The sequence below is a fragment of the Acomys russatus genome, chromosome 23 (genome assembly GCF_903995435.1).
Source record: "Acomys russatus chromosome 23, mAcoRus1.1, whole genome shotgun sequence".
NCBI classification, from domain to species: domain Eukaryota; kingdom Metazoa; phylum Chordata; class Mammalia; order Rodentia; family Muridae; genus Acomys; species Acomys russatus.
In genome coordinates this window covers 36,769,008-36,792,125 of record NC_067159.1, presented here as the reverse complement: position 1 = coordinate 36,792,125, position 23,118 = coordinate 36,769,008, and the positions used below count along the sequence as shown (strand labels likewise).

General features: G+C 41.9%; 1 protein-coding gene across 1 annotated transcript in view; it reads right to left on the bottom strand.

The window, feature by feature from the left end:
* Manba (mannosidase beta) overlaps nt 1-23,118 on the bottom strand; it is an 86,080-nt gene that overhangs the window by 16,549 nt on the left and 46,413 nt on the right. Inside the window, exons 8-13 of the mRNA XM_051165484.1 lie at nt 17,410-17,561; nt 16,520-16,637; nt 14,591-14,677; nt 13,506-13,673; nt 11,229-11,447; nt 8,349-8,513 (exon numbers count right to left, since the gene is read on the bottom strand). Coding sequence (XP_051021441.1) covers nt 8,349-8,513; nt 11,229-11,447; nt 13,506-13,673; nt 14,591-14,677; nt 16,520-16,637; nt 17,410-17,561 — 909 coding nt within the window. The remainder of the gene's footprint in view (nt 1-8,348; nt 8,514-11,228; nt 11,448-13,505; nt 13,674-14,590; nt 14,678-16,519; nt 16,638-17,409; nt 17,562-23,118) is intronic.

The window sequence follows — 23,118 nt, the reverse complement described above, 5'->3', positions numbered from 1 at the left end:
CTGCTGGCCCCTTTTATAAATTTGGAAACTCAATCCCTGTGATGTCTTGTGTTTGGACAATGGTCCCAGGAGCATCTACCTATCACCCCTAATCTCCTCATTTGCTGTCCCTGGAATTGCAGGAATGTTAATTTGAGTACCCCATTGTTGTAAAAGATCCCTTCCCCATAACTTAATGGGTATGTCAGCCACATAAGGTCTCAACTTCCCTGTTTGACGCTCTGGTCCCACACAGTCAATCCATCAGATACTTTCTTATTTGTGATAATTTACCAATTCCTATAAACTGTGTATAAACCTTCTGAAGTTGCCAATCTGGATTCCAAGACTTTGGGGAAAGTATACTAATGTCAGCACCTGTATCCACCAAACCTTCTATTTCAACACCATTTATTTGTATCATTAATTTGGGATTATTAACTACTGTGTTGCAGGATATTTGATCTCAATGTGATCCCTAAGACTGTAAACTGCAAAAACCTGTCTTTGATCCCATTATGATCCCTGAGATTGTGAATTGTAAAAATCTGTTGTTGATTCCATTGTGATCCTTAATATTGAACTGTAAATCCCTGCTTCTTGTAGTTGAGTCCTAACATACTTTTAACCCAAAAACTTTCTGTCTATTGTAAACAGATGGTTAAGGTGTGGTTCAGCCAGCTAGCTCTTTAATCCAGGAGCTATCTGTACATAGGATTTAATAAAGTTAACCCTAGGTCAAGAGGCAGAGCAAGAAAACAGCTGACAGAGATTAAAGGATAGGAGGGACTTTGAGTTGAGGTGTATTTAAGACAGACTGTAGAAGTAGAAGGGGTCTTTGGTACTTTAGCTCTTTAGCTTGGGATTTTAGCTTAGCTCTCTTGCTCTTGAGCTCCTCAGCTCCTTGGCCTTTGGCTTTTTGGGCCTTGGGCTAGCAAGCCTTTGGCCTTGGGTTTCTTAGCCTTTTTTTTCCTGGGCTGTCAGCTTAGCTAGTGAGCCTTTTTGGGCCTTCTCGACTGGGACATGAGCTGAGTAGGAAGTGCAGCTGGGTGTTTTCTCTACCTCTCTGAGCTAGCAGGTTTTTCATCACAGCATCTGGATCCTGAGTCTTCTTTGGTAAAATAGAACAATCAGGGATTTTCAATTAAAACAACACCACTGTTCGCCAGAACACAAACTTTCTAATACTTCCCAAAGCCCTTGTTCTTTCTACTAGAGCAGCCTTGCCCTTGATGTAGGGAAACAGTAACAGCTGAGCAATTTTATCCCCTGCATTAATTTGCATCTTCCTTTTCACCTATGCCATCATTTTCATTTCTTTCTTGCAATCCCCTTCTTGCACAATAAATCCTTGAGAAGATAAGCCACTTCTTCCCAAGGGTATTCCTACTGTCGCTGAAGGTAAAGGACCATAAACACCAGGGGCTAACTTGTAACATTCCATTTTCTGGGATAGTGTAAGAGGTGGATCTATGGCCAGATCCAAAGCCACACTTCCTTCTGTAGCATGTATATGATTAGAAAAACTTAACTTTGATTCTCTTGCCTGCTTGGTACCTCCTAGCTGCCAAAGAAGGACAGCTTGTATTATTTGCTATGGGGCCTCAAGCCGACAGGGCCCTCAGTTCATTTCCCAATAGCAAAGGTTTACCTCATATATTTCTCTTGGACCAATCTTTAGACCAACGTTTGCCCTTTCCACAGCAAGTCTTTGTGTTCCATTGCAGCCAGAACCTGCTTATTCCCTTCTACAATACCATTTTCTCCAGAGTCAATGTCCTCGCTAGTTTGAGCTCTGAATCTTCTGGCCTTACAATTTCTTTGAAAATGGCCAAATTCACCACAATTAAAACATCAGGTATTTTGATTCCTGAGACTTCCAGCCATGGCTTGTCCTATGATATTGAAATGATGCTCCTGAGAGCCGGTATCAGCTGTGTCTCTTGTCCACTCATCTAATGGGGCTCCTCATGCTTTCAATGGTCTAATTACTCTCTTACATTCAGGATTTACATTTCTGAATGCCAAGATCTCTATCAATGACTTTCTGGTTTCAGGGTCTGATCTGGCTCTATTTACAGGTGAACCCGAGCTCTCTAGGAATTTGGTAAAGATTTCTGAGGGCCCTGCATTACCTTAGTAAATGAGATGGTATTTTCCCCTGGATTCTCAATCATATCCAAAGCTCTTAATGCTGCAACAGGACATTGTGCAATTATGATATCATTAGGTTGTATTTGTTCTTGTAGGTCAGCATCACATCCTTCAGCAAGCAGTTGGTCTTTAGCAACATTTATCCTCCTTGCTATATTACTTGTTTTATTTTCGTGGCTTTGTGCCTCCACCACAACCATTGTAATTGTTGACCAGCTTCTAGCACAGCTGACATCAATCTTTTCCATTCTTGAGGAATAACTCTATGCTGTGTAGCCCAGATACTTAACATTTCTTTAACAAATGGAGAATGAAAGCCACATAATACAACAGAACTCTTAAAGTGCTTTAGATCTAGCATTTCTATTGGGTGCCACGCAGACTCATTATAAGCATGACCACCATTGTAACAGGCATATGCTGCACAAAGACTGGGAAGGGTGATGTTGCCTGTGTAGCCCCAGACAACTCTTCTGGTGGCACACTTGGCTCAACACTATCCTGTTTTCCCTGTACAGCCTCTTGCTCTTCCCGGCCCCTTGCCTCATGGAGGTACTCTGGGCACCAGGTAGCAAAAGTGCAGGATGGGGCGGCAGTCTGCCCTTAGCCTAGCTTGCTTCCCTCTTTCATCCCTCAGTAAATTCCCAGTCTCAGACACCAATCCTAAACCCTGTTGTTCTCCACCCACTGACCCTTTTTGCTTTCCAAGCACTTCAACCTCTATCCACAAGCTCTTTAAGTGCCTAGCTAACTGTGCAATCCTTTCTAACACAAGCAGATTGAATGAGTCTGCTGAGTTTTCAGCTTTCCCCCCAATCTTTTTCAACATGATATGTGTGAAGACCAGGAAGCAAAATCAGAAAACCCCCTCCAGGAGCAAGATAGGAGATCACCCAACGGCAGTAGCTGCTACCCTGCCAACCTCCTTAAACAACATCACCAACCCATCAAAACCTGCCAATTCCTCTACCACATTAAAAGAGAAGTTATCCATTATGCCTAGGTCATGGCTGGGCATCACCTGTAGACTTAGATTTTTTTAAAACCTGCTTTACTTAGAGCTCTTAAACACTTCAACCTCACTTCTAACCCACCAACCAGAGGTAGAGGAAAAGAATGTTAACAGGAAAAAGGGGGTGTGGACCTGTTTAGACATAGTCCCTTGGGCCAAATCCACTCAGGGTTGTCAGGATACCAAAAGTTCAGCGCAATAGTCAACACCAAACAGCAACACAAATCTGTAGTGGTGGCATGATCCAAGAGAAACTGCAAGGTTCTGCCAAATGTGCACGAGTCAGTGGAAGTGGCCAGAATTGGCTGGAGTACTACAAAGAGCAGTAAAGTGCTGCATAGTAATGTAACAACGCAAAAGCCTCCTCCCACTCACCGTCCATGGCTCTTCTTATACTCCTTCCAACCACCGCTCGACCTCTCACAGTTTTGCTCCCAGCAAAACATCACATGCTCTTTCACAGCTGTGTTCCAGAAAAACATCACGTGACACAACGGAGTCTTCAAAGAACCCTGAAACTTCCACTTCAGTCATCTGAGAGGGAAGTTTTGATTGAAGAATTGCATAGATCAGATTAGCCTGTCTGTGAGGATTGTCTCTGTTATCTATCGAGGAAGAAGGGCCCAAGCCATTGTGGTGGCACCATCCCTAGGCAGGAGATGATGTCCTATGTAAGAAAGCGGGCTCCCTAAGTCTGAGCCTGTGAGTGAGCTAGAGAGTAAGCCAGGAAGCACCATTATTCCGTGAGTTCTGCTTCAGTTTCCTGCTTGATTCCTTCCCTGGCTTTACTCAGTGACGGATTATAGCCTGGCAGTCCAAGTCCTTTGTTCCCTAAGCTTCTTCTTTTTGTCACAGTGTTTGCCACAGAAACAGAGGGAAACTGAATCCAGTACACTTATTCAATGCTCTACTAGACATCCCAGCCAGAGCATTTCTGAGAACATGAGATGCAGATATCCAGAAGGGAAAAGAAGACATGAAACTCTTGCTATCTGCTGATGACTTGATCTTATATATGGGATACCCTTATGAATAAAGGGAAATCTTGCTGGAACTAAGAAATACAGTTTTCAAGAGTACAGTAAATAAGATCAAAAGTAAAATATCAGGTTTATCTTTATGAAATAGCCGCAAACAACATTCAAGTAAAATTAAATAAACAATACTACTTTTAATAATGTCCCAAAGGATAAAATAAAGATTACCTTTGATTTATGATGATGTTTCATTGAGTGAGCTCATGAAAAATTAAAATGACCTTAAACTAAGTGGGGATGACCCTCACTTGGCTGCTTGTGATAGGTCTATTCAGGTACTCTACTTCTTCTTGAGTCAGTTTTCATAGTTTCACTAGTAATACATCCATTTCTTATAAGTCTCTTGGTGTTACTTCTCACAGTTTTTCATAGTTTTCTCTCACAGTCTTTGCTATTTTTGTAAGGCCAGTGGCATTATTTCCTCTTACATTCCTAATTTGGACTCTTCACTTGCCCAGTCTATCTTAACATCAACCATTTTATTGATTGTTCCAAAGAACTAGCGGTTGGCTTCACCTTCTCTACTCTTCCAATTAGCTCCCCGAGTTATTGAGTCAACCAAATGCCTGGATAGTTGCACAACTTCCCTTTCCTCAACTGTATCACACATGGTTTAAAAACGGAAATTTTGTCATTGGCAAGTTCTTGAGCAAAATATTCCTCTTCTGAACTTCTGTTTCCTAAGGCATTGAATTTAAATAATGGCTATAGCTCAGTAATAGAGGGCTTGCCTAGTGTGCACGAGACCTTGGGTTTAATTCTCTCAATATTGCCAAAATAAAAATATAAACAAAAATCTACTTTACAATATAAATATGATGTCTGGAGATGTTGGAATTCCATGAGAAAGGGCTCAAAACATTTTGTGGCCAAGTATCGGACACTTAGTAGACACTTAGAGGAATGTTGATTGCCTGATTATTAAATTACATGATACCTAGAAAGGATTATAATATATGCCATATACTATGTTAATAATCATTCTTTTTGTTTTGTTTTATTTTTTTGTTTGTTTGTTTTTGTTTTTTCAAGACAGGGTTTCTCTGTACAGTTCTCTGGCTGTCCTGGAACTTGCTCTGTAGACAAGCTGGCCTTGAACTTAAGAGATCTCCCAAGAGCTGGAATCAAAGGCATGTATCACCACTACCTGGATTGTAATCACTCTTTCATTTCCTTTAGTTCAGTACACACACACACACACACACACACACACACACACACTCACACATTTCTTTCCTGTGATACTGGGGATGGAACCCAGAGAATACTGTGTCACTGAAAAGTACTCCTAGCTATAATTCATATATCTATTGAGAGATATCCAAATGTAGGGTGTGGTATACACGTGTAATCCCAGCACTCAGGAAGGCAGAGACAGGCAGATCTCTGTGAATTGGAGGACAGCCTGGTCTACAAAATGAGTCCAGGACAGTCAAGGCTACACAGAGAATCCCTGTCTCAAAAACACAGAGATATCCATAGTTAAGAACTTCTATAAAACAAGTAAGCAGAAACCTTAAATAAACACTTCACTATAAAAGCTACCTAAATAGTTAATAAATATATGAGAATGTGGTACCAGGTGGTGGTGACACACTCTTTTAATCCCAGCACCAGAGAGGCAGAGGCAGGTGGATCTCTGAGTTCAAGGCCAGCCTGGTATAGAGAGTGAATTTCAGGACAGCCAGGAAACCCTGCCTCAGAAAAACAAAACAAAAATAGAAAATAAAATATGCTTAATCACATTCTTTTAAATTTTTATTTGATATGTATGGGTCCTTTGTGTGCATGTACGTCTGTACACCATGTGTACCTGGTACCCACAAAAACCAGAAGAAGGCATTCGATTCACTGGAATTGGAGTTACGAGCTGCCACATGGGTGCTGGAAAATCAAACCTGGTTCCTCCAGAAGAGCAGCCATGGAACCACCTCTCTAGCTCTTTAATCTCATTTTTAACCAAGCAAATGGAAATTAAAGCCATTTAAGATGCATGCCCACCAGAATTCCTATAATTAAGGACTGACACCAGCAGCTGCTGAAGAGAAGGTAAGCCAACTGGAACTGTAAAATAGTCAGACAAAGTGTCAGTTTGTTTAACCACTTTGGGAAAGTTTCTGACAGTTTCTGTCAAAGCTAAATACTTGGCTTCCTTGTAAATCAGCTATATACCCAAGCAAGTACCTTCGCCTACTAATAGTCATCTCAAATACTGCTCATAGCAGCATTACTCATAACAGCCTCCAGCTGGAAACAACATAGTGTCCTTCAGTAGGAAAACTATTTGCAGTGTGATTTGTTCCCACGGTAAAATAATCCAGCGCAATACAAAAGAATACACACTCATTGTATTACGAACTTAGGCAACCCTCCCAGAGTATGTTGAGTAAGCAAGCAGAGATAGTTTAAGTTGAAATGTAAGTGTGGGGAGCACTAATCAATGCAGGAGGAGGCAGACTGGGCACCCATGGAAATGCTCTGCTTGTGGGATTTAGTAGTGATGAGGTTATGTGAGCCTTGGCTCAGAATTGGTCTTGCTCTCTCAGACTTTGGCACTGCCTTGATGCTTTCTAAGTGTAAACTAGATGGGAGCTCAATGGCATTAATCTTTTATTTTTCTCTTTGCCCTCCTAGCTCCACTTTTCACTCCCCACCCCGTCTCTCTACCCACAGGAGCAGCAAGGTGGTCATCACCAGGCTAAAGCCAAACAAAAACTGCACATGAATGAGTTAGTTCATTGAAACTTTCTGGAACTGAAAGCCAGGCCTTGCCATGTAAGAAAGGAACAGGGAAAACACAAGGAGGCACCAACAGGAAGGTGCAGGAATTGAGTGACCTTAAATACAATTTCCATTAAAATTTAAATGATGGGAAGGGAGGGAGGGAGGGGATAAAGATTAGTTCTTTGTTTGGCTCATCCTCTCTAATCTCACCCCCACCCTTTGTTCTTTTCTGGTTAGTCATTCACACGGTTCTGAAGAACAGGAAATGGGCCTACTTGCTAAGACGCTATTACTTGACCAAAATTTGCAACTGTCAAAAACAGTTTGAACCAAGGAGGCCTTGCAGCAAGCTTCTTCATGAACATGGAAGGCCTTCCCTGACTTTGCCTTACAGTCACAGCAGACTCTTCTGTCTCTTCAACTCTCCCACTATTCCTATGCGTCCCCGCCCCTCCCTCCCCCTCCCCCGCCTTTCTTATCTGATCATATCTGTTCCAAATACTAGCTGTATGCCCAGCCTGTTCTCTTAGTCTGTGATTCACACTACCACTCCTGAACCCTGACTAAGGATTCACCAGCACGGCCTCTTCCACAGGAAGTTACCTCAGTCTTCGCCAACCCCTGAGCTTAGAGCCCCCCCTGCTGCCTTCATTTGTTCCTGGCATATTTGTTGGACATCTGGTGACAGCCAGGTGGTGAAATATGATTTATCAACATTTTCTTTCGTGGCTAGTGCTCTCAAGCCTTCTCTCTCTCTCTCTCTCTCTCTCTCTCTCTCTCTCTCTCTCTCTCTCTCTCTCTCTCTCTCTCTCTCCCTGAGTCAAACTCATGAAGCTATTGCCTCGTGTTCTCTCCAAGAAGTTTATTGTGTTCCCTCCGTATTTCAGGGTTTTGGTTTTCTTTGTCTCGGGGATCAAATCCAAGGCCTGGAGCATGTAATTGTGGCTCTGCTCCAAACATTTGACTCTCAGGTCTGTGGTGAAATTAATTTGTATACACGAAGGACTTTCATTTTCCTATAAAGCTATCCCCTTGGAGTGGCACACGTCATTGACGACTTTACCCTTTTCCACCCCAATTGCCAGGCCGCAGAGTCAGAGGCCATCTCACTGCCTCATGTGTGAGTCCAGTTCTGCCTTCTTGAGAAATTCTATTAGTGCCTTCACTGCTGAACCTTTAAACGAACGCTGAACTAACAGGTTTTTTGTTTTGTTTTTTAACACACAACTGCTTTTAGAATTTCATAAGCTGTTCTTCTGGGAGAAATAAAGCCAAAAATTAGTTGTGGTCTTATGGATTGTCACATCTGTATTGTGAAGAAAACAGAAGCCTTAACAGGAGAATGCAAGCCCGAACATTTTCCACTGTGCAAAGGCTGCAAAATCTGCACTTTGCGTATGTGCAGTGTAGAAAGCTGTCAGCTCCAGATGAAAACAGCTTACCTGAGTAAGGTAGATAGTATCCATAAAGTTGCGTAATGGGTCTGTCCTCTGGGGGAGCCTGAAATGAAGCTCGGCCTGCTGAAGCATCTCGTCATTGCCATTTACATGATGTTGCCGATGAAGGGAAAAGTGGCTACTGTACGACCAATCCTCTTTAGATGAGACCTTTTGAATAAAGAAGAGCTACAGATCTCAGCAGTGGAGCCACCTTCCTTGCACGGTCCTGACAAATCTGGGAAGTGCTCTGCACATCAGGAAAGAACTCAAGGTTGGTTCTATAGTGTTAATTTCATACATTTAAAAAAAAAAATTCATCCATAGCCGGACGTGGTGGCGCACGCCTGTAGTCCCAGCACTCGGGAGGCAGAGGCAGGCGGGTCGCTGTGAGTTTGAGGCCAGTCTGGTCTACAAAGTGAGTCCAGGATGGCCAAGGCAACACAGAGAAACCCTATCTTGAAAAACTTAAAAAAACAAAAACAACAACAACAAAATCATCCTTTTTATTACTGGTCAAGGACCAGCCTTGTACAAGGCAGGATCCAATTTCAAAACAATGTTCTGCTTTCATAACTAGAACATTATAATTTAGTATTTCTCTTAAAAGCCTGGCCTAGAAAAACATAGTTCTGTCTATTAAACTACTTGTCATATCTTCTTGTTGATGTTGTCATCCTTTGGTTTTCTGAGAGAGGAACCCAGGTAACGCCCATGTCCTCTCACATGGATGGGTGCTCAACTGATTCTCCTGCCTCCTGAGTGCTGAACTTATAAGCCAGTATCACCAAACTGGCTTCACTGTATCTTGCAATCCCATTTCACTTATTTAGGTAAGTTCTTTTTTTGGGTTTTTAAAACTAAGTAATGGACTATAATTGATATTCTGCCTAAAATGTCATAGTTTTAAATAATAATCAAATACTGCTATTACAATAGTAAATGTTTTAGAATTTGCTCATATTCCTTATCCTAAAACTGCCTGGACCAGCAGTTCTCAACCTGTGGGTCATGACCCCTTTGAGGGTCAAAGGGCCCTTTCACAGGAGGTCACTAAGACCATCAGAATAGACATTACATTACAATTCATAACATGAGGAACAGTATTAAAGGGTAACAGTGTTAGAAAGATTGAGAACTACTGGCCTAGTCTGTAGAATGAGTTTCAGGCCAACCTAGTCCTGGGCAACTGGCAAAACTGTGCCTAAAACAATAAATAAGATTGAATAAAGGATATGAATATACATTTCTCAAAGGAAGATATACAATTATAATAAGGCCATGAGGATATGTTCCAAATAGTCAGGGATAAAAGAAATGCAATTTTTTAAAACTATAATTCCACAAAAAATGTTTTTAAAAGTGAAAAAAAAAAGTGTTGGAAAGGATGCAGAAAAGGCTAGAAGGAAAACTAAGGGGTGCAGTCACTACAGAAAACAATTCCGAGCAGTGAGAGAGTCATCTGATGACTCATCAGCTGCATTCACAGGTTCACACCCAGGAGGTCTAAAACAGTGTTCATTCAAAAACAGGCACACTAGTGTTCACAACAACTTTCTTCATGACAGCTAAGGCACGGAAATGACACATCTGTCCATCAACAGACAAAATGATCGGCAAATGTGGAAAATGCATCCAATAGAACACAGTCATCCATAAGGGGTAATGACCCTCTAAGGCAGCAAGTTATGCCAACCTCATGACACCACACAATGTGTGATTCTAATCACACGAATTGAGAAGAGTACACAAACACGTAGACATAGACACAGGGCAGCGGTGCCTACGGCTGGTGGGGAGGGTCAGAAGAGAGCAGGAAGTGACTGCTAAGGGGACCAGAGTTTCTACTGAGTGATGAAAATGTCCCAACATCAGAGTGTGGGGATGAGTGTACATGTCTTCAAGTACACCAAGGACTACCTTGAGTTGTGTGCATTAAATAAGCAAGTTCTTTATTAAGATAACTACTTCTCATTAAAGGGCTTTTAAAAATATCACACACAACTCTAAAATGAAATCTTTGGGTATAGAGTGTATATCTATACAGAAAACCAGATATGCCGACATGAAGAAAAAGCAGCAAGAAAAATAAAGACAGCCATGAAGAAGGAGGAAATAAAACTGGGTAGCACAGACTGGGACTTGCTTGTCCTATTCATCTCTTCTAATGTGGTTGAATATCCAATTTTGAATAGCTATAAATGATTCAGCTGTATAGAAAGTATCCATTCAGGGTCAACAAGATGGTCCAGCTGGGAAAGGCACTCGCTGCTCAGCTTGACTGTTGGATTCCCCAGAACTCCAGGTGTAAGAGAGAACCAGCTCCTGCAGATGACTTCTCACCACCACACGCATGGGGCAAGAATAAACACACACACACACACACACACACACACACAAATAAATAAGTAAATAAGCTGGGTGGAGTGACACATGCCTTTCATCCCAGCACTCAGGAGGCAGAAGCAGGCAGATCTCTGTGAGCTCGAGGCCAGCTCTGTGTAACAGAGAAACCCTGTCTCGAAAACCAAAATAGATAGATAGATAGATAGATAGATAGATAGATAGATAGATAGATAGATAGATAGATAAATGTTTGTAGCAACTAGAGTTGTTTTTGTGTAAAATTAAAAGTCAAACTTAAGCTTCCACAGGCTTCTATCTAACTTTTAAGTGTTCCTGAATGCACACCAATTAAAAGCACACTGGAAAGTTATCCACTCAAAATGGCAATCATGACATTTTTAGCTCCTCAGACGTTAAGCCAGAACTCTTTTCTTTCATTCTCTTACTCAACTATCAAATAAGGAGTGGCTCTCCTCTGACTCCCTGAACCTACCACCTAATGTTCTAAATCAGGGGAAAGTGGAGAGCCCAGTGGCTTACCTTTTCTAGTGTGCTAAAGGAAGGCCAGGACTGGTAGCCATATTCAGACACTAATCGAGCTTTTGGGAAGACCTCCCAATTCCAGCAGTCATTGAAATAGTCATAAAAATGTACATCTCCATAATGGATGCTGTCAGGGTCAGTAGAGATCCAGCCTTCTGCCATGGTTTTGACCCCATTGGTAGGGCTGGATGCAATAAAAGGGCGGCTCTTGTCTTCCTGGACATAGAAATAAGATGCTTTTAAGGATAATATGTTGATTTGGTAAGTGTTTGCAGACAGTAAAGTATTTTAAAAAGACAAACAAACAAACAAACCATGAATTCCTAGAGATGCCAAATAGCTGAAAGTTAACGGGATGGTCACCGCTCTCCCTGTCAACACTACCCTGTTCATATTTGCTATCCTTTCTCCTGTGATGAGCACCCGAGCTCATGCCCCAGGGCACCTCTTCCCAGTGTTCTCAGCCATGCTTTGACCTCAAGTCAGATACACTTGGGTTTACAACTCAACTCAGAATCTTACTAGTATAGGGCAGGTTTTAATGTCAGGGTCTTATCTGTAAAGTGAAGGAAATTCTAGATCATGACCTTAGATGCTTGTTTAGAGCAAGATGAACCACTAGGAATTAATTATAACGAGTAGCCTTGATGGCAACAACTGCAGTAATTATGACATAGCAGTTAACATATCCATTTTCAAGGAACTCTGTAAACATCTTCATGACCCAGAATGAAGACATCTGTAGAGGTTGAGACAAAAACCCATAGAGCTCCTAAGAGTTAGTACCTATTTCTAATTCAATCTTATCAGTAGAAAAGCGGACATTAAGCAAATTGCCAAAGGCGACATAGACAGGATTGTGAATCATGAGCACTTCATCGCTATACTGTTAAAAAAACAATCCCTAGGCATTAAAGTCAAATTGTTACATTGATCAAATATGAAAATCACATATTCTTGACTGATGAGCCATTTCTCCAACACCGCATGGCAGCTCACAACCACCTGTAACTCTAGTTCCAGAGGACCCAGTGCCCTTCGCAGCAGCAGCTATGCACACTGCACACAAAGACATGCAGGCAAACACTCATAAAGTAAAAACAAATAAGTCTCCTAAACAAATATACACATAAAGTCATTAACTAGGCATACATTGGTGTTACCTATAACACACTGTTTTTAATACGTTCCTGGGGCTGGAGAGATGGCTCAGCGGTTAAGAGCACTGTCTGCTCTTCCAGATGTCCTGAGTTCAATTCCCAGCAACCACATGGTGGCTCACAACCACCTATACCCTCTAATGCCCTCCTCTGGTGTGCAGGCGTACATGCAGATAGAACGTTCATATAAATAAATAAAAATTTAAAAAATACATTCCTTTTCAGAGTTTTTCAGAATAAACCAAATGTATGATTACAGACGTAAAATTGTAAAGACAGCCAGATCACTAAATCAGGCAGTAGAATATTAGTCTTTTAAAACAATCTTTTGAAAGTGTTACTGAAAAAAAAAATACCACTGTCCTCTCACCACAAAAAAGGCCAATGTATATTATTAGCACAGAGTATTCAATATGCCTAGTTCAAAATAGTGATACAAAGAATATCACCATAGGAGAACCCAGGATACACTGTAACCAGAACTGTGACCCTCACACCAAAGACCAAGATAGTCATGTATGATACACACCAACATAAACATCAGAGAATACAAGTACATCTGCATCTGCATTTACATACATAGTTCCAGAACTATAGAGGTGGCATACCTTAAAAATCGCCTAATCTAGACTCAGTAGACATTTGAGGATCTACACATGAACTCCAGAGTGTGTGCAACAGTAAGTACTGAATCCATGTGCAAAATCCCAAAGACAGTTCATCTTCTAAGAAATCCACACGCAACCCACGTGGGTCAGATCGTACGCTATAGAATTATCCTTAAATATTCTGAATTCAAATGATGTTTCAAAGACTGCCTTTAAAAGAGGCACACAATTTAAAAAAAAAAAAAAAAGATCTGGTGGTAGTGGTGGTGGTGGTGGCAGTGAGGGCAGTACACACCTTTAATCCCAGCACTCAGGAGACAGAGGCAGACAAACCTCAGTGAGTTTGAGGCCAGCTTAGTCTACAAAGCAAGTTCCAGGATAGCCATAGCCACACAGAGAAACTGTCTGAGGGGGAAGAAATGCATACAATATACTATACCATTATTGAGACCTACACATTTTAGAAGCACATTCTTAAATCCTGCTGCACCAACGCCAGTACTTACTGATAAGACAGCCTCTCTGATGTTTTTCACATAGAGGGTCACATAGTCTTCAATATAAGTTCCCAAGTCCTTGGGATCTATATGAAACCAGTTCACCCTCAGAGCTACTTCATTCTCATTGTTACCGCTCCATATGATGATGGATGGGTGAGACTTTAGCCTCCTGACCTGAAATTTAAGAAAACATGAAATAATTTCCATACCTAACATAGAAGAACCCAGGGCTATAGTGATTAATAAAATTACAATCACTGCATTTCCACATAGGAATGCTTGCCTACCTGTTACCTCACAAAACGGCCACTCACGCACTATGGCAATGCAATTTTAATAGCTCTCTGAACAAGTAGGGGAGACAGCTCAGTCATTTAAGTGCTTTCTACTCTAGTGTGGAAACCTGGGTTCTATCCCCAGCACTCATGTCCAAAACTGGGCAGGGCTGAGCACATCTGTAATTGTGGTGCTAGGGAGGCAGAGAGACAGGAGAGTCTCAGGGCTCACTGGCTGGCCAGCCTAGATTAATCCACGATTCCCAGGTTCCAGTGAGTGGAATAAATAAATAAATAAATAAATAAATAAATAAATAAATAAGCAAACAAATCAATAAATCTTTTAAATAAAATAAACATATAAAAATCACTGACGAGGCATGTGTGAAATGCACAGACAATTCACGGACTTAAGAGTCACATGAAATCTTTGTCCTGAGTGAGACTTGTATTTATTAGCTGAGGAAAGCTATAGGAGTAGCAGGATTGGGGAAGTGATGGGTGTGTGGTTTGGATATGTCACATGCCTGGAGATGCCTACTAAGCCTTTGACCACACCACCAAGCGGGAGGGGATACAAGAAAGAGGGATTTGTCAGAGACTGGAAGATTGGGCGAAAGTCTGGGAGCTCTCAGCAAGCAGATGATGCTTAAGCCATGACACTGGGTGAATGACTCAGGAAATCAATAACCAGACTGCAATTTTTCTTAGGATTTAATAGGAAACACCAAAGAGAAATAGGTGATTTAACAAAAGGAGGGGGAAAAAAGGGATGTATTCGTTTTATCTCTTCTTGGAGGCGTAATAACAACAAACCTGGTATGCAGCTTCCCTTCTCACTGAGGCCAGGAAGTCCTGCTCAGCCGGATAAAGGGCACTGGCAAACATAAAATCCTGCCATACCTATTGAGTGAAAGAAAAGGCAGTGTCATCATGCAGAAAGCAAGACTTCATTCTCCCTTAGGGGTTATCTTTCGACTAAAGGAAAAGCAAGTTCTCCTGAAAAGGCGCTCACCTGAGCATCTCTGCACAGAGGACAGATGATACCCACACTGAACGACTTTCCGGGGTTGCAGAAAAATGTTTAGAAACCTGAGAGAACTTTACTAATCAGGGAAGATGAGGAAAGAAAGAGGATTCAGAAGAGGAAATAATGAGATAATTTTCTTTTTTTGTTTTTGTTTTTGTTTTTTTTCCGAGACAGGGTTTCTCTGTGTAGCCTTGGCCATCCTGGACTCACTTTGTAGACCAGGCTGGCCTCGAACTCACAGTGATCAGCCTGCCTCTGCCTCTGCCTCCCGAGTGCTGGGATTAAAGGCGTGCGCCACCACGCCTAGCTGAGATAATTTTTTTGTTCCTCCTCATTTCACCAGGCATTGAGTACTAAGAAATATACCAGAATGTAAACATTACAGTATGTTTAGAAAGGATTTAACTTTTTTGGTTTTTTTGCAGACAGAAACATTACTTGATGCACACTTTAATAATGAGGCCATGAAGTCCTCTCCTAGGAGGCCTGTGTGGAACACCTGACCAAAGCACGGCCCCCAAGCAGCCTGCCTTCCTGCTAGTTGTGATTCTACCGTGTACATCTGTGAACAACTGGGCAAGGCACAGACCCTCTGCAGGGGTCAGTTTAACTCTCTGTAAACGGGAGCAGAGAACAAGGGTAACCATGTCATGAAGGCATGAAAATAGTAAAACAAAACGAAAATGTATAGCACTGAGGAAAACACCTATCATTCAATAAACAGTATAGAATGTGGTTGCCACTATGATGGTGGCACTCTGTATTTCTAGAACTAGTGTGTGTGTGTGTGTGTGTGTGTGTGTGTGTGTGTGTGTGTGTGTGTTTGTATGTGTGATATGGAGGTTCAGATATGTATGTATGTATGTGTGTGTATGTATGTATGTATGTTTATACAAAATATTCATATCCATGAGTTTTGCCTCTAAAGGTTCAACAATATCCTGGAAAAAACAAAATCTCTCTCTCTCTCCCTCTCCCTCTCTCTCACACACACACCTCTCTATCTATCTATCTATCTATCTATCTATCTATCTATCTATCTCACACACACACACACACACACACACACACACACACACACACACTCACTCACATCTCTCTTTTTCATAGGGCTGGAAAGATGGCTCAGGGGTTAAGCTCACTTGCGACTCTCACAGTCCCTAGCACCCACATGGTAGCTCACACCCACCTTTAACTCCATATGGATATAGATATGAGTATGTTTGTGCAAACATTCCATTTCTTTATGTGAGGACACTGATTAGGAGCTGCATGCCCGCAGGGCTCCTTAAATCAGTTTTCCAGACATGAGACATGGCGGCATGTCCTCAACAGCAAAACATGCATACTAAGAACATCTTTTCTTTGGGTAATTTTTCTCCCTTTCCAGAGTTCATCAGTGCTCCATGAGTTACTTAACATTCCATTTTTTATGTATGCCTGTGTATCACAGGAGAAATTATGAAGAAAGTATAGAGACATTTGATTGGATATAGCTCCCACATGATGACTGTAATTGTAAAATGGAGGAGAACTATGGTTTTTGTTAGCAGCAATAGTTCATTTATTCCTTGGCCAAAATTAATAAATAAATAAACAAGGGAACAAGACCCCCCCTGCTCTAAGAGAGGTAGTAAGGGAAAATAATATCAGGCCAGAGCATGAGAGTGAGGACAGGGCAGCTACGGAACACGAAGGCTGTGCCGCGTACTCACCATGATTCCAAGTTCATCGCAGAGCTTATAGAATTCGTCCTGCTCATAGATGCCTCCACCCCACACCCGCAGAATGTTCATGTTAGCATCCACGGCAGACTGCAAAAGGAGCTTCAACCTGGAGAAGGAATTCCAAAAGCAAATACTAATGCAGAAGTTGGGGAACATGACAAAATTTTTCAAATCTGTTAAGGGAAAAAGCCACTTTTAAGCCAAAATGATTTTGGGTTTTTTTTGTTGTTGTTGTTGTTGTCGTTGTTTGTTTGTTTGTTTGTTTTTTAATCAATGCCAAAGAAACTGAGGCAGAATAACACAGAAGCTAGTTGTAACCACAGTAAGCAAATAAAAAAGCACGCGTGATTTCTTCATTGTGTAAGTTGTTGCTGATCTTCTTCTAGCTCCTAAGTTTATTTTCTGTTTTACATTTTGACCTGTAAAAAATGCAGCACCGGGCCAGGAAGATGGCTCAGCAAGCAAAGTACTCGACCCAGAAGCATGCTCAAAATTATTTAATTTATTCCTTAAAAAAACAACAAGAAGCTGGATTTATTTTCTCCCCTCACCCCAGGTAGATAAGTGTAAATATCAAATGTGTCACTTTCTTTTTTTCTCCCAGAGAAAACATATAATGCTTTTCTAAAAAGTAGATGCGATATCTTTAACAGCCTCAACCTCGCTAGCTGTCAGAGTATATCTCGAGAGAGAATGGATGAATTTAAACACTCTTCTTCATCCTGAAGTCTCCATCACTCTATCCTTCTGTGCTAGCCTCAGGGCTTTCTGCTGAGATTAAAGACACAGAGTTCGTCACTTCAAACCTTGAGTTTAGTAGCACTGCAGAGAGAGTGGGGTAGGCGGGTAGGGGTGACAGGGAAAAAGCCAACACTTACAGTGTGGAAGTGACTTTGTCTTGGAACGAATCCGCTGGGATCCAGTTCGAGCCTTTCAGAAATATAGGAAGTCCGTTAATTTTGAAGTAGAAGCTTAGGCCAGGAGACCCTTCAATGGGCTCTTCTATGAGTTGCACTGTCCTGAAACAAACCTGCCATGAAAAGAAGTAAATATTGAATATAAACCTAACAGCATAGGCAAACTGGTTTTTTATAAAGGAAAGTGGGGGGTTTGGGACGATAGCTCTCACAAGCTTGAGAACCCGAATTCAGCTCCCCAGCATCCAGCTAGATGTAGCCACACCCTCCGGTAGTCCCAGTAATGAGTGGAGACGAAGCGGTGGGGTGGGGTCTCTGGGGCTGCTTTCCAGCCCACCCAGCAGAAGAAGCAGTGAGCTCCAAGGCACATGAGTGATTCTGTCTCATGGGAACAAAATAAAGAGCAACAGAGGAACACACGTGACTTCCTCCCTGACCTCCACATATGCATGCATGGGTGTGCACACCTGCACACATACCTGTGCACAAACACATTACACATGCATACACAATTTTTTAAAAGGGGAAGTATAATTATTTTTAAAAGATTTGTTTACCATATTTTTCAGACTATAAGACACACCTGACCCTAAGACGCACCCAGCTTTTAAACCAGTAAAACAAGAAAAACAGTAAAAACGGCAATCGGACCATAAGGTGCACCCTAATTTCCCCCTTGCTTTTGAGGGGGAAGTGCATCTTATGGTCCAAAAAATAAGGTATTGTGTGTATGTGTGTGCATGCAAGCCTGTGTATACACAGGAACCTGTATATGTGTGTATCTATGTGCAGTGTCCTCACACCCAGAGAGAGCATAGCATTTGATGGAAGCCATGAGAGAAAAGCAGGTATTTCCAAGCTATCCGTGCTGCACTGGAAGCTAACACTGCTTCTGGGTCAGCCTATGCAGGCTGCCCCATGGGGAAGCCTGGACAGCAAGGCCCCAGAACACCTCACCAAAATCTGCAACCTTGGGGCACCAAGAGGACTCAGTGGGTAAAAGGCACTTGTCCACCAGCCTGAAGACCCAAGTTTGAACCTGGGGCCCTACATTGTAGGAGGAGAAAACTAAGTCCCACAAACTGTCCCCTCCCTGGCATGTATGCTCACACTCATACATACTAAATAAATGTAACTTTTTAAATAAAATATATGCATTCTTGCCAGCCATAAACTGGACCAAGGACTAGATGATACAGTTCCATGCCAATAAAACCTCATCCTGAAGCAGAATGAAACTTCTCAAATTTTAAAAATAATTAATAAATTAGTCAACCTATCTCATGAGCAGCTAGCATGTTCCACTTTCTTCCCCTTTCTTGCCTTTACATTGACAACATGAGAAAGGGCACCCGAGCTAACGTCATAAGAGGACAGAATCCCTGGATGACGACAGTCAGACATCTCCACAAAATCCATACTTCTGCTGTAGGGGTAAAAAAAGTCACTTAAAGCAGGGCGTGGTGGCGCACGCCTTTAATCCTAGCACTCAGGAGGGAGGCGGAGACAGGTGGATCTCTGAGTTCAAGGCCAGCCTGGTCTATAGAGTGAGTCCAGGACAACCAGGGCTACACAGAGAAACCCTGTCTCGAAAAAAAAAAAGAAAAAAGAAAAAGAAAGAAAGAAAAGAAAAGAAAGAAGTCACTTAATATATTTTTAATTAATTAATGTATGTGTTTGGTTTGCATGTTTGTATGTCTATGTACCATGTGTGTACCTGGTGCCCATAGAGTCCAGAAGAGGGCATCAGCTCAATGGTTGTGCACTACCTTGTGAATGCTGGAAATGGAACAAGGGTCTTCTGAAAGAACACCCAATGCTCTTAACTGCAGAACCATCCCTCCAATCCCCAGAGGCCACTTTATAATGAAATCTAGGACAGAGGTATCTCAAGGCACCAAACTGTTGTCAAAGTAAAACCGAGACAACATTTGCCTCTTCCCTCTTACTACCTGGAAAGATAGTGGAAGTTTCTAGAGACGTGTGACTATGATGACGTCATCAATGGCAGATAATAGATACTGTCTGCGTGCTCTGGATGATCTTCTTCTAAGGTAGAGGAATGAAAGTATTAAAAAGTGTGCTTATTGTTATTGGAGATTATTTTTTTGTTTGTTTGTTGTTTATCTCACTGGTTGATGGTTGGTTTTTTGAAACAAAGACTCACTAGGTAGCTCTGGCTGTCTTGGAAGTCACTGTGTAGACCAGGCTGGCCTCAAACTCAGAGATCTGCCTGCCTCTACCTCCCAAGTGCTGGGATTAAAGGCATGTGCCACCACTGCCTAGCTGAAAAACATGTTCTTAATAGGCTAATTTAGGTAGGGCCTGGTGGCATACACCTTAGCCCTGGTAGTACTGTAGAGTAGAGTACTGGGAGACAGAGGCAGGTAGATTTCTATGAGCTTTGGTTTGGTTTGGGGTTTTTTTTTTTTTTTTCAAGACAAGGTTTCTCTGTGTAACATTTGTCTATCCTGGATTTGATTCGTGGCCCAGTCTGGTCTCAAACTTGGAATGTAAGTAAGGATGTCCTTTAACTCCTGTTCTCACTGCCTCTAGCTCCTGAGCTGTAGATGTGTGCCCACCTCACCTAGCTTTAGGAGATAGAGGAATCCAACCCAGGGTCCTGTGTGTGCTAGGCAGGCAGGCCTTCAATGGAGCCACATCCTGAGCCTGACAACAACCAACCAGTTCTAATAAACAGAACACTTCAATTCTCAGCCTACTGCTGTGTAGCCTGTACCCAAAACCACAGCACTTGGAGCTGATGAGAAACTGGGTGTAAGTATAAATAAGAAATGGAATTTTGATGAAAGGCATCCTTCCCTTGAGTTTTCAGAAGTCAATAACTTATTATACCCAATAAAAATGTAAATCCTTAAAAATATACTTACAGGGTATTCTTCCTTTGGGAGTTCTTTCTCAGTTTTCCCTTATAAATCTACTTTCACTGTTTATAAGTAAATAAATAAGTTGACAGGTAGGTAGATGAGGTAGATGATAGATAGATAGATAGATAGATAGATAGATAGATAGATAGACAGACAGATAAAATTCTTATGGGGGGTGGGGAGATGGTTCAGTGGGTTATGTGCTTGCCATACTGTTATGAAGATCTGAACTTGGGTCCCCAGAATCTATGTAAAGAAAATCAGTATGGCAGTGCCCCACCTCCCCGCAGTTCCAGCAGGTGCCTGTAATCCCAGCATTGGGAAAGTAGAGGTAGGAGGATCCCTGGGCCTAGCTGGCTTTCCAAATAACTAAGCTCTGGGTTTAATGAGAGACTCTGTATGAGAGGCATCAATAGTGAAAAACACCTTTCATCAACCTCTGGCCTCTACACACATATTAATGTGTGCAGTGGCACGAGCACACATGCATACATGCATGTATTTATACATACACCTCACGTGCACAAAAACGTAATGGTACAGCTGGGTCATACTAGAGCCAGTTATCATGGTATAAAGAAAAATAAATCAAATATTTCAAACCTAGACAGATAAGCTCTTTAAAAGTCAAGGACTAATTAACTTTTACAAACCAAAGACCACGAATGCATCAGTTTCTACAGGGTGGACATGCTGTTCTGTTTGGCAAAATGAATATATTAGCTGAGAAACAAGCAAGCAGTTGGCATTGCCACACACCTACAGGAAGAATGACACAGCAACCCAGCTAATTAAAATATTTAGCTGCAAGAGACAGAGCAGGTAGACAGGTCATCCGAAGATACTGTGCTTTATAAATAAGTGGCTCTCTGGGCTCTGACAGACCTGTACTTTGCTGTATTTCCTTGTTATCAGCTTAATACATTAAGGACAATCTACTATGTAAATTTTTGGCACCAAAATATAGGAAGTATTGAACTATTCTAAGTACAGGTGATTTTTGACCCTCAGAGTAACCCTTCCAGGAAAGTAGGACAGAGGGGAGGACATCCTATTGGGACTCTAGATGAGAGGAGCATGGGAGAATAGCAAAGTAGAAGGGTCCAGAGGGTCCTAGAAACCTACAAGAAGAACATTATGATAGGCAGATTTGGGCCCAGGGGTCCCGCTCAAACTAAGCACCAGCCAAGGACAATACAGGCGGTAAACTTTAAACCCCTATCCAGATCTAGCCAATGGGCAGGACATTCTCCACAGTTGAGTGGAGAATGGGGTCTGACTTTCACACGTACTCTGGTGCCTCATATTTGACCACGTCCCCTGGATGGGGAGACCTGAGGGCACTGAGAAGAAGGATAGCAGGCTACCAAGAAGAGACTCGATAGCCTATGAGCATATACAGGGGGAGGAGGTCCCCCTCAGTCACAGTCATAGGGGAGGGGAGTAAGGGGAAAATGGGAGAGAGGGAGGAATGGGAGGACACAAGGGATGGGATAACCATTGAGATGTAATAAGAATAAATTAATAAAATTAAATTAAAAAATAAAGTAAAATAAATAAGTTTGAGAAGCACTAATGAAGAGGAAAGGAATTATTTATGCCTTACTATCTATTAACATTACAGATAGTATTAACTATATCACCCAATACCTTTTGATGTTTTTCTTATGAAAAAGTGTCTCTTCCCATCCCGCAAGCAAAAGTGAAAAGAAACCTCCAAGTGCCCCAGTGCTAAGGAAGAGGTTCTCAACCTGTCTGGTGGGCTGAACGGTCTGTTCACAGGGGTCCTCTGAGACCGCTGGAAAGCACAGATATTTACACTACAATTCATAACAGTAGCAAAATCAGTTATGAAGTAGCAATGATAATGCATGAGGAACCGTACTAAAGGGTTGCAGCACTAGGAAGATTGAGACGCCCCAGTTCCTGGCCACCTTGCCAGTGCATTCAGGACGAGTGTCAGCGTTCCTATGTCCTCTGGCCATCTTGGTGGGGAGCACAAAAGCCTTCTGCAACAGTGTTCTATTTCCCAGAATACAATGGCCTTTGAAAAACAGCTTTTGAAAAAGATCCCTGAGCAAATACACATTTGCACCCAGAGTGAACATATCATCTGCTGACGGTACAAAGAATGTTAAACAGCCCGACAAAGTGAATTACTATTTAAAAGTGGTGGAGAGGTATTTGAAGAGATGTAACATCAAGCAGTTTGGATTTTAAAAGTACATTTTTTTTAAGATCTATTTTACTTGTGTTCCTGAGGGGAGAGGGGTGGCATTGTGTGAGCGCCAGCAAAGGCCAGAATAGGGCATCTGATGCTCTGAGAGTGGAGTTGCAGGGGCCTCTGAGCTGCCCATTGTGGGTCCTGGTAACCAAACTCGGGTCCTCTGGAAGAGGGGCAAGTGCATCTTAGCCGAGGAGCCAAGCCCCGATTTTTAAAGTCCTTAGCATTCAGATCTTTCTATCTCTTCTCAATGGTTCTATAAACTCATCCCTTGGTCAATTTTTTAGCTGCTTCATAAAATTTTCAAGTCATGAGCTGGGCGTGGTCACGCATGCTTTTAATTCCAGCACTCGGGAGGCAGAGGCAGGTGGATCACTGTGAGTTCAAAGCCAGCCTAGTCTACAAAGTGAGTCTAGGACAGCCAAGGCTACACAGAGAAACCCTTTCTAAAAAAAAAAAAAAAAAAAAAAAAAAAAAAAAAAATTCAAGCCATAAAAATTGCTTTTATTTTTGCCTTGTTTTATCTTTTGAGGTATGGTTTCCCAAAGCCCCAGGTTG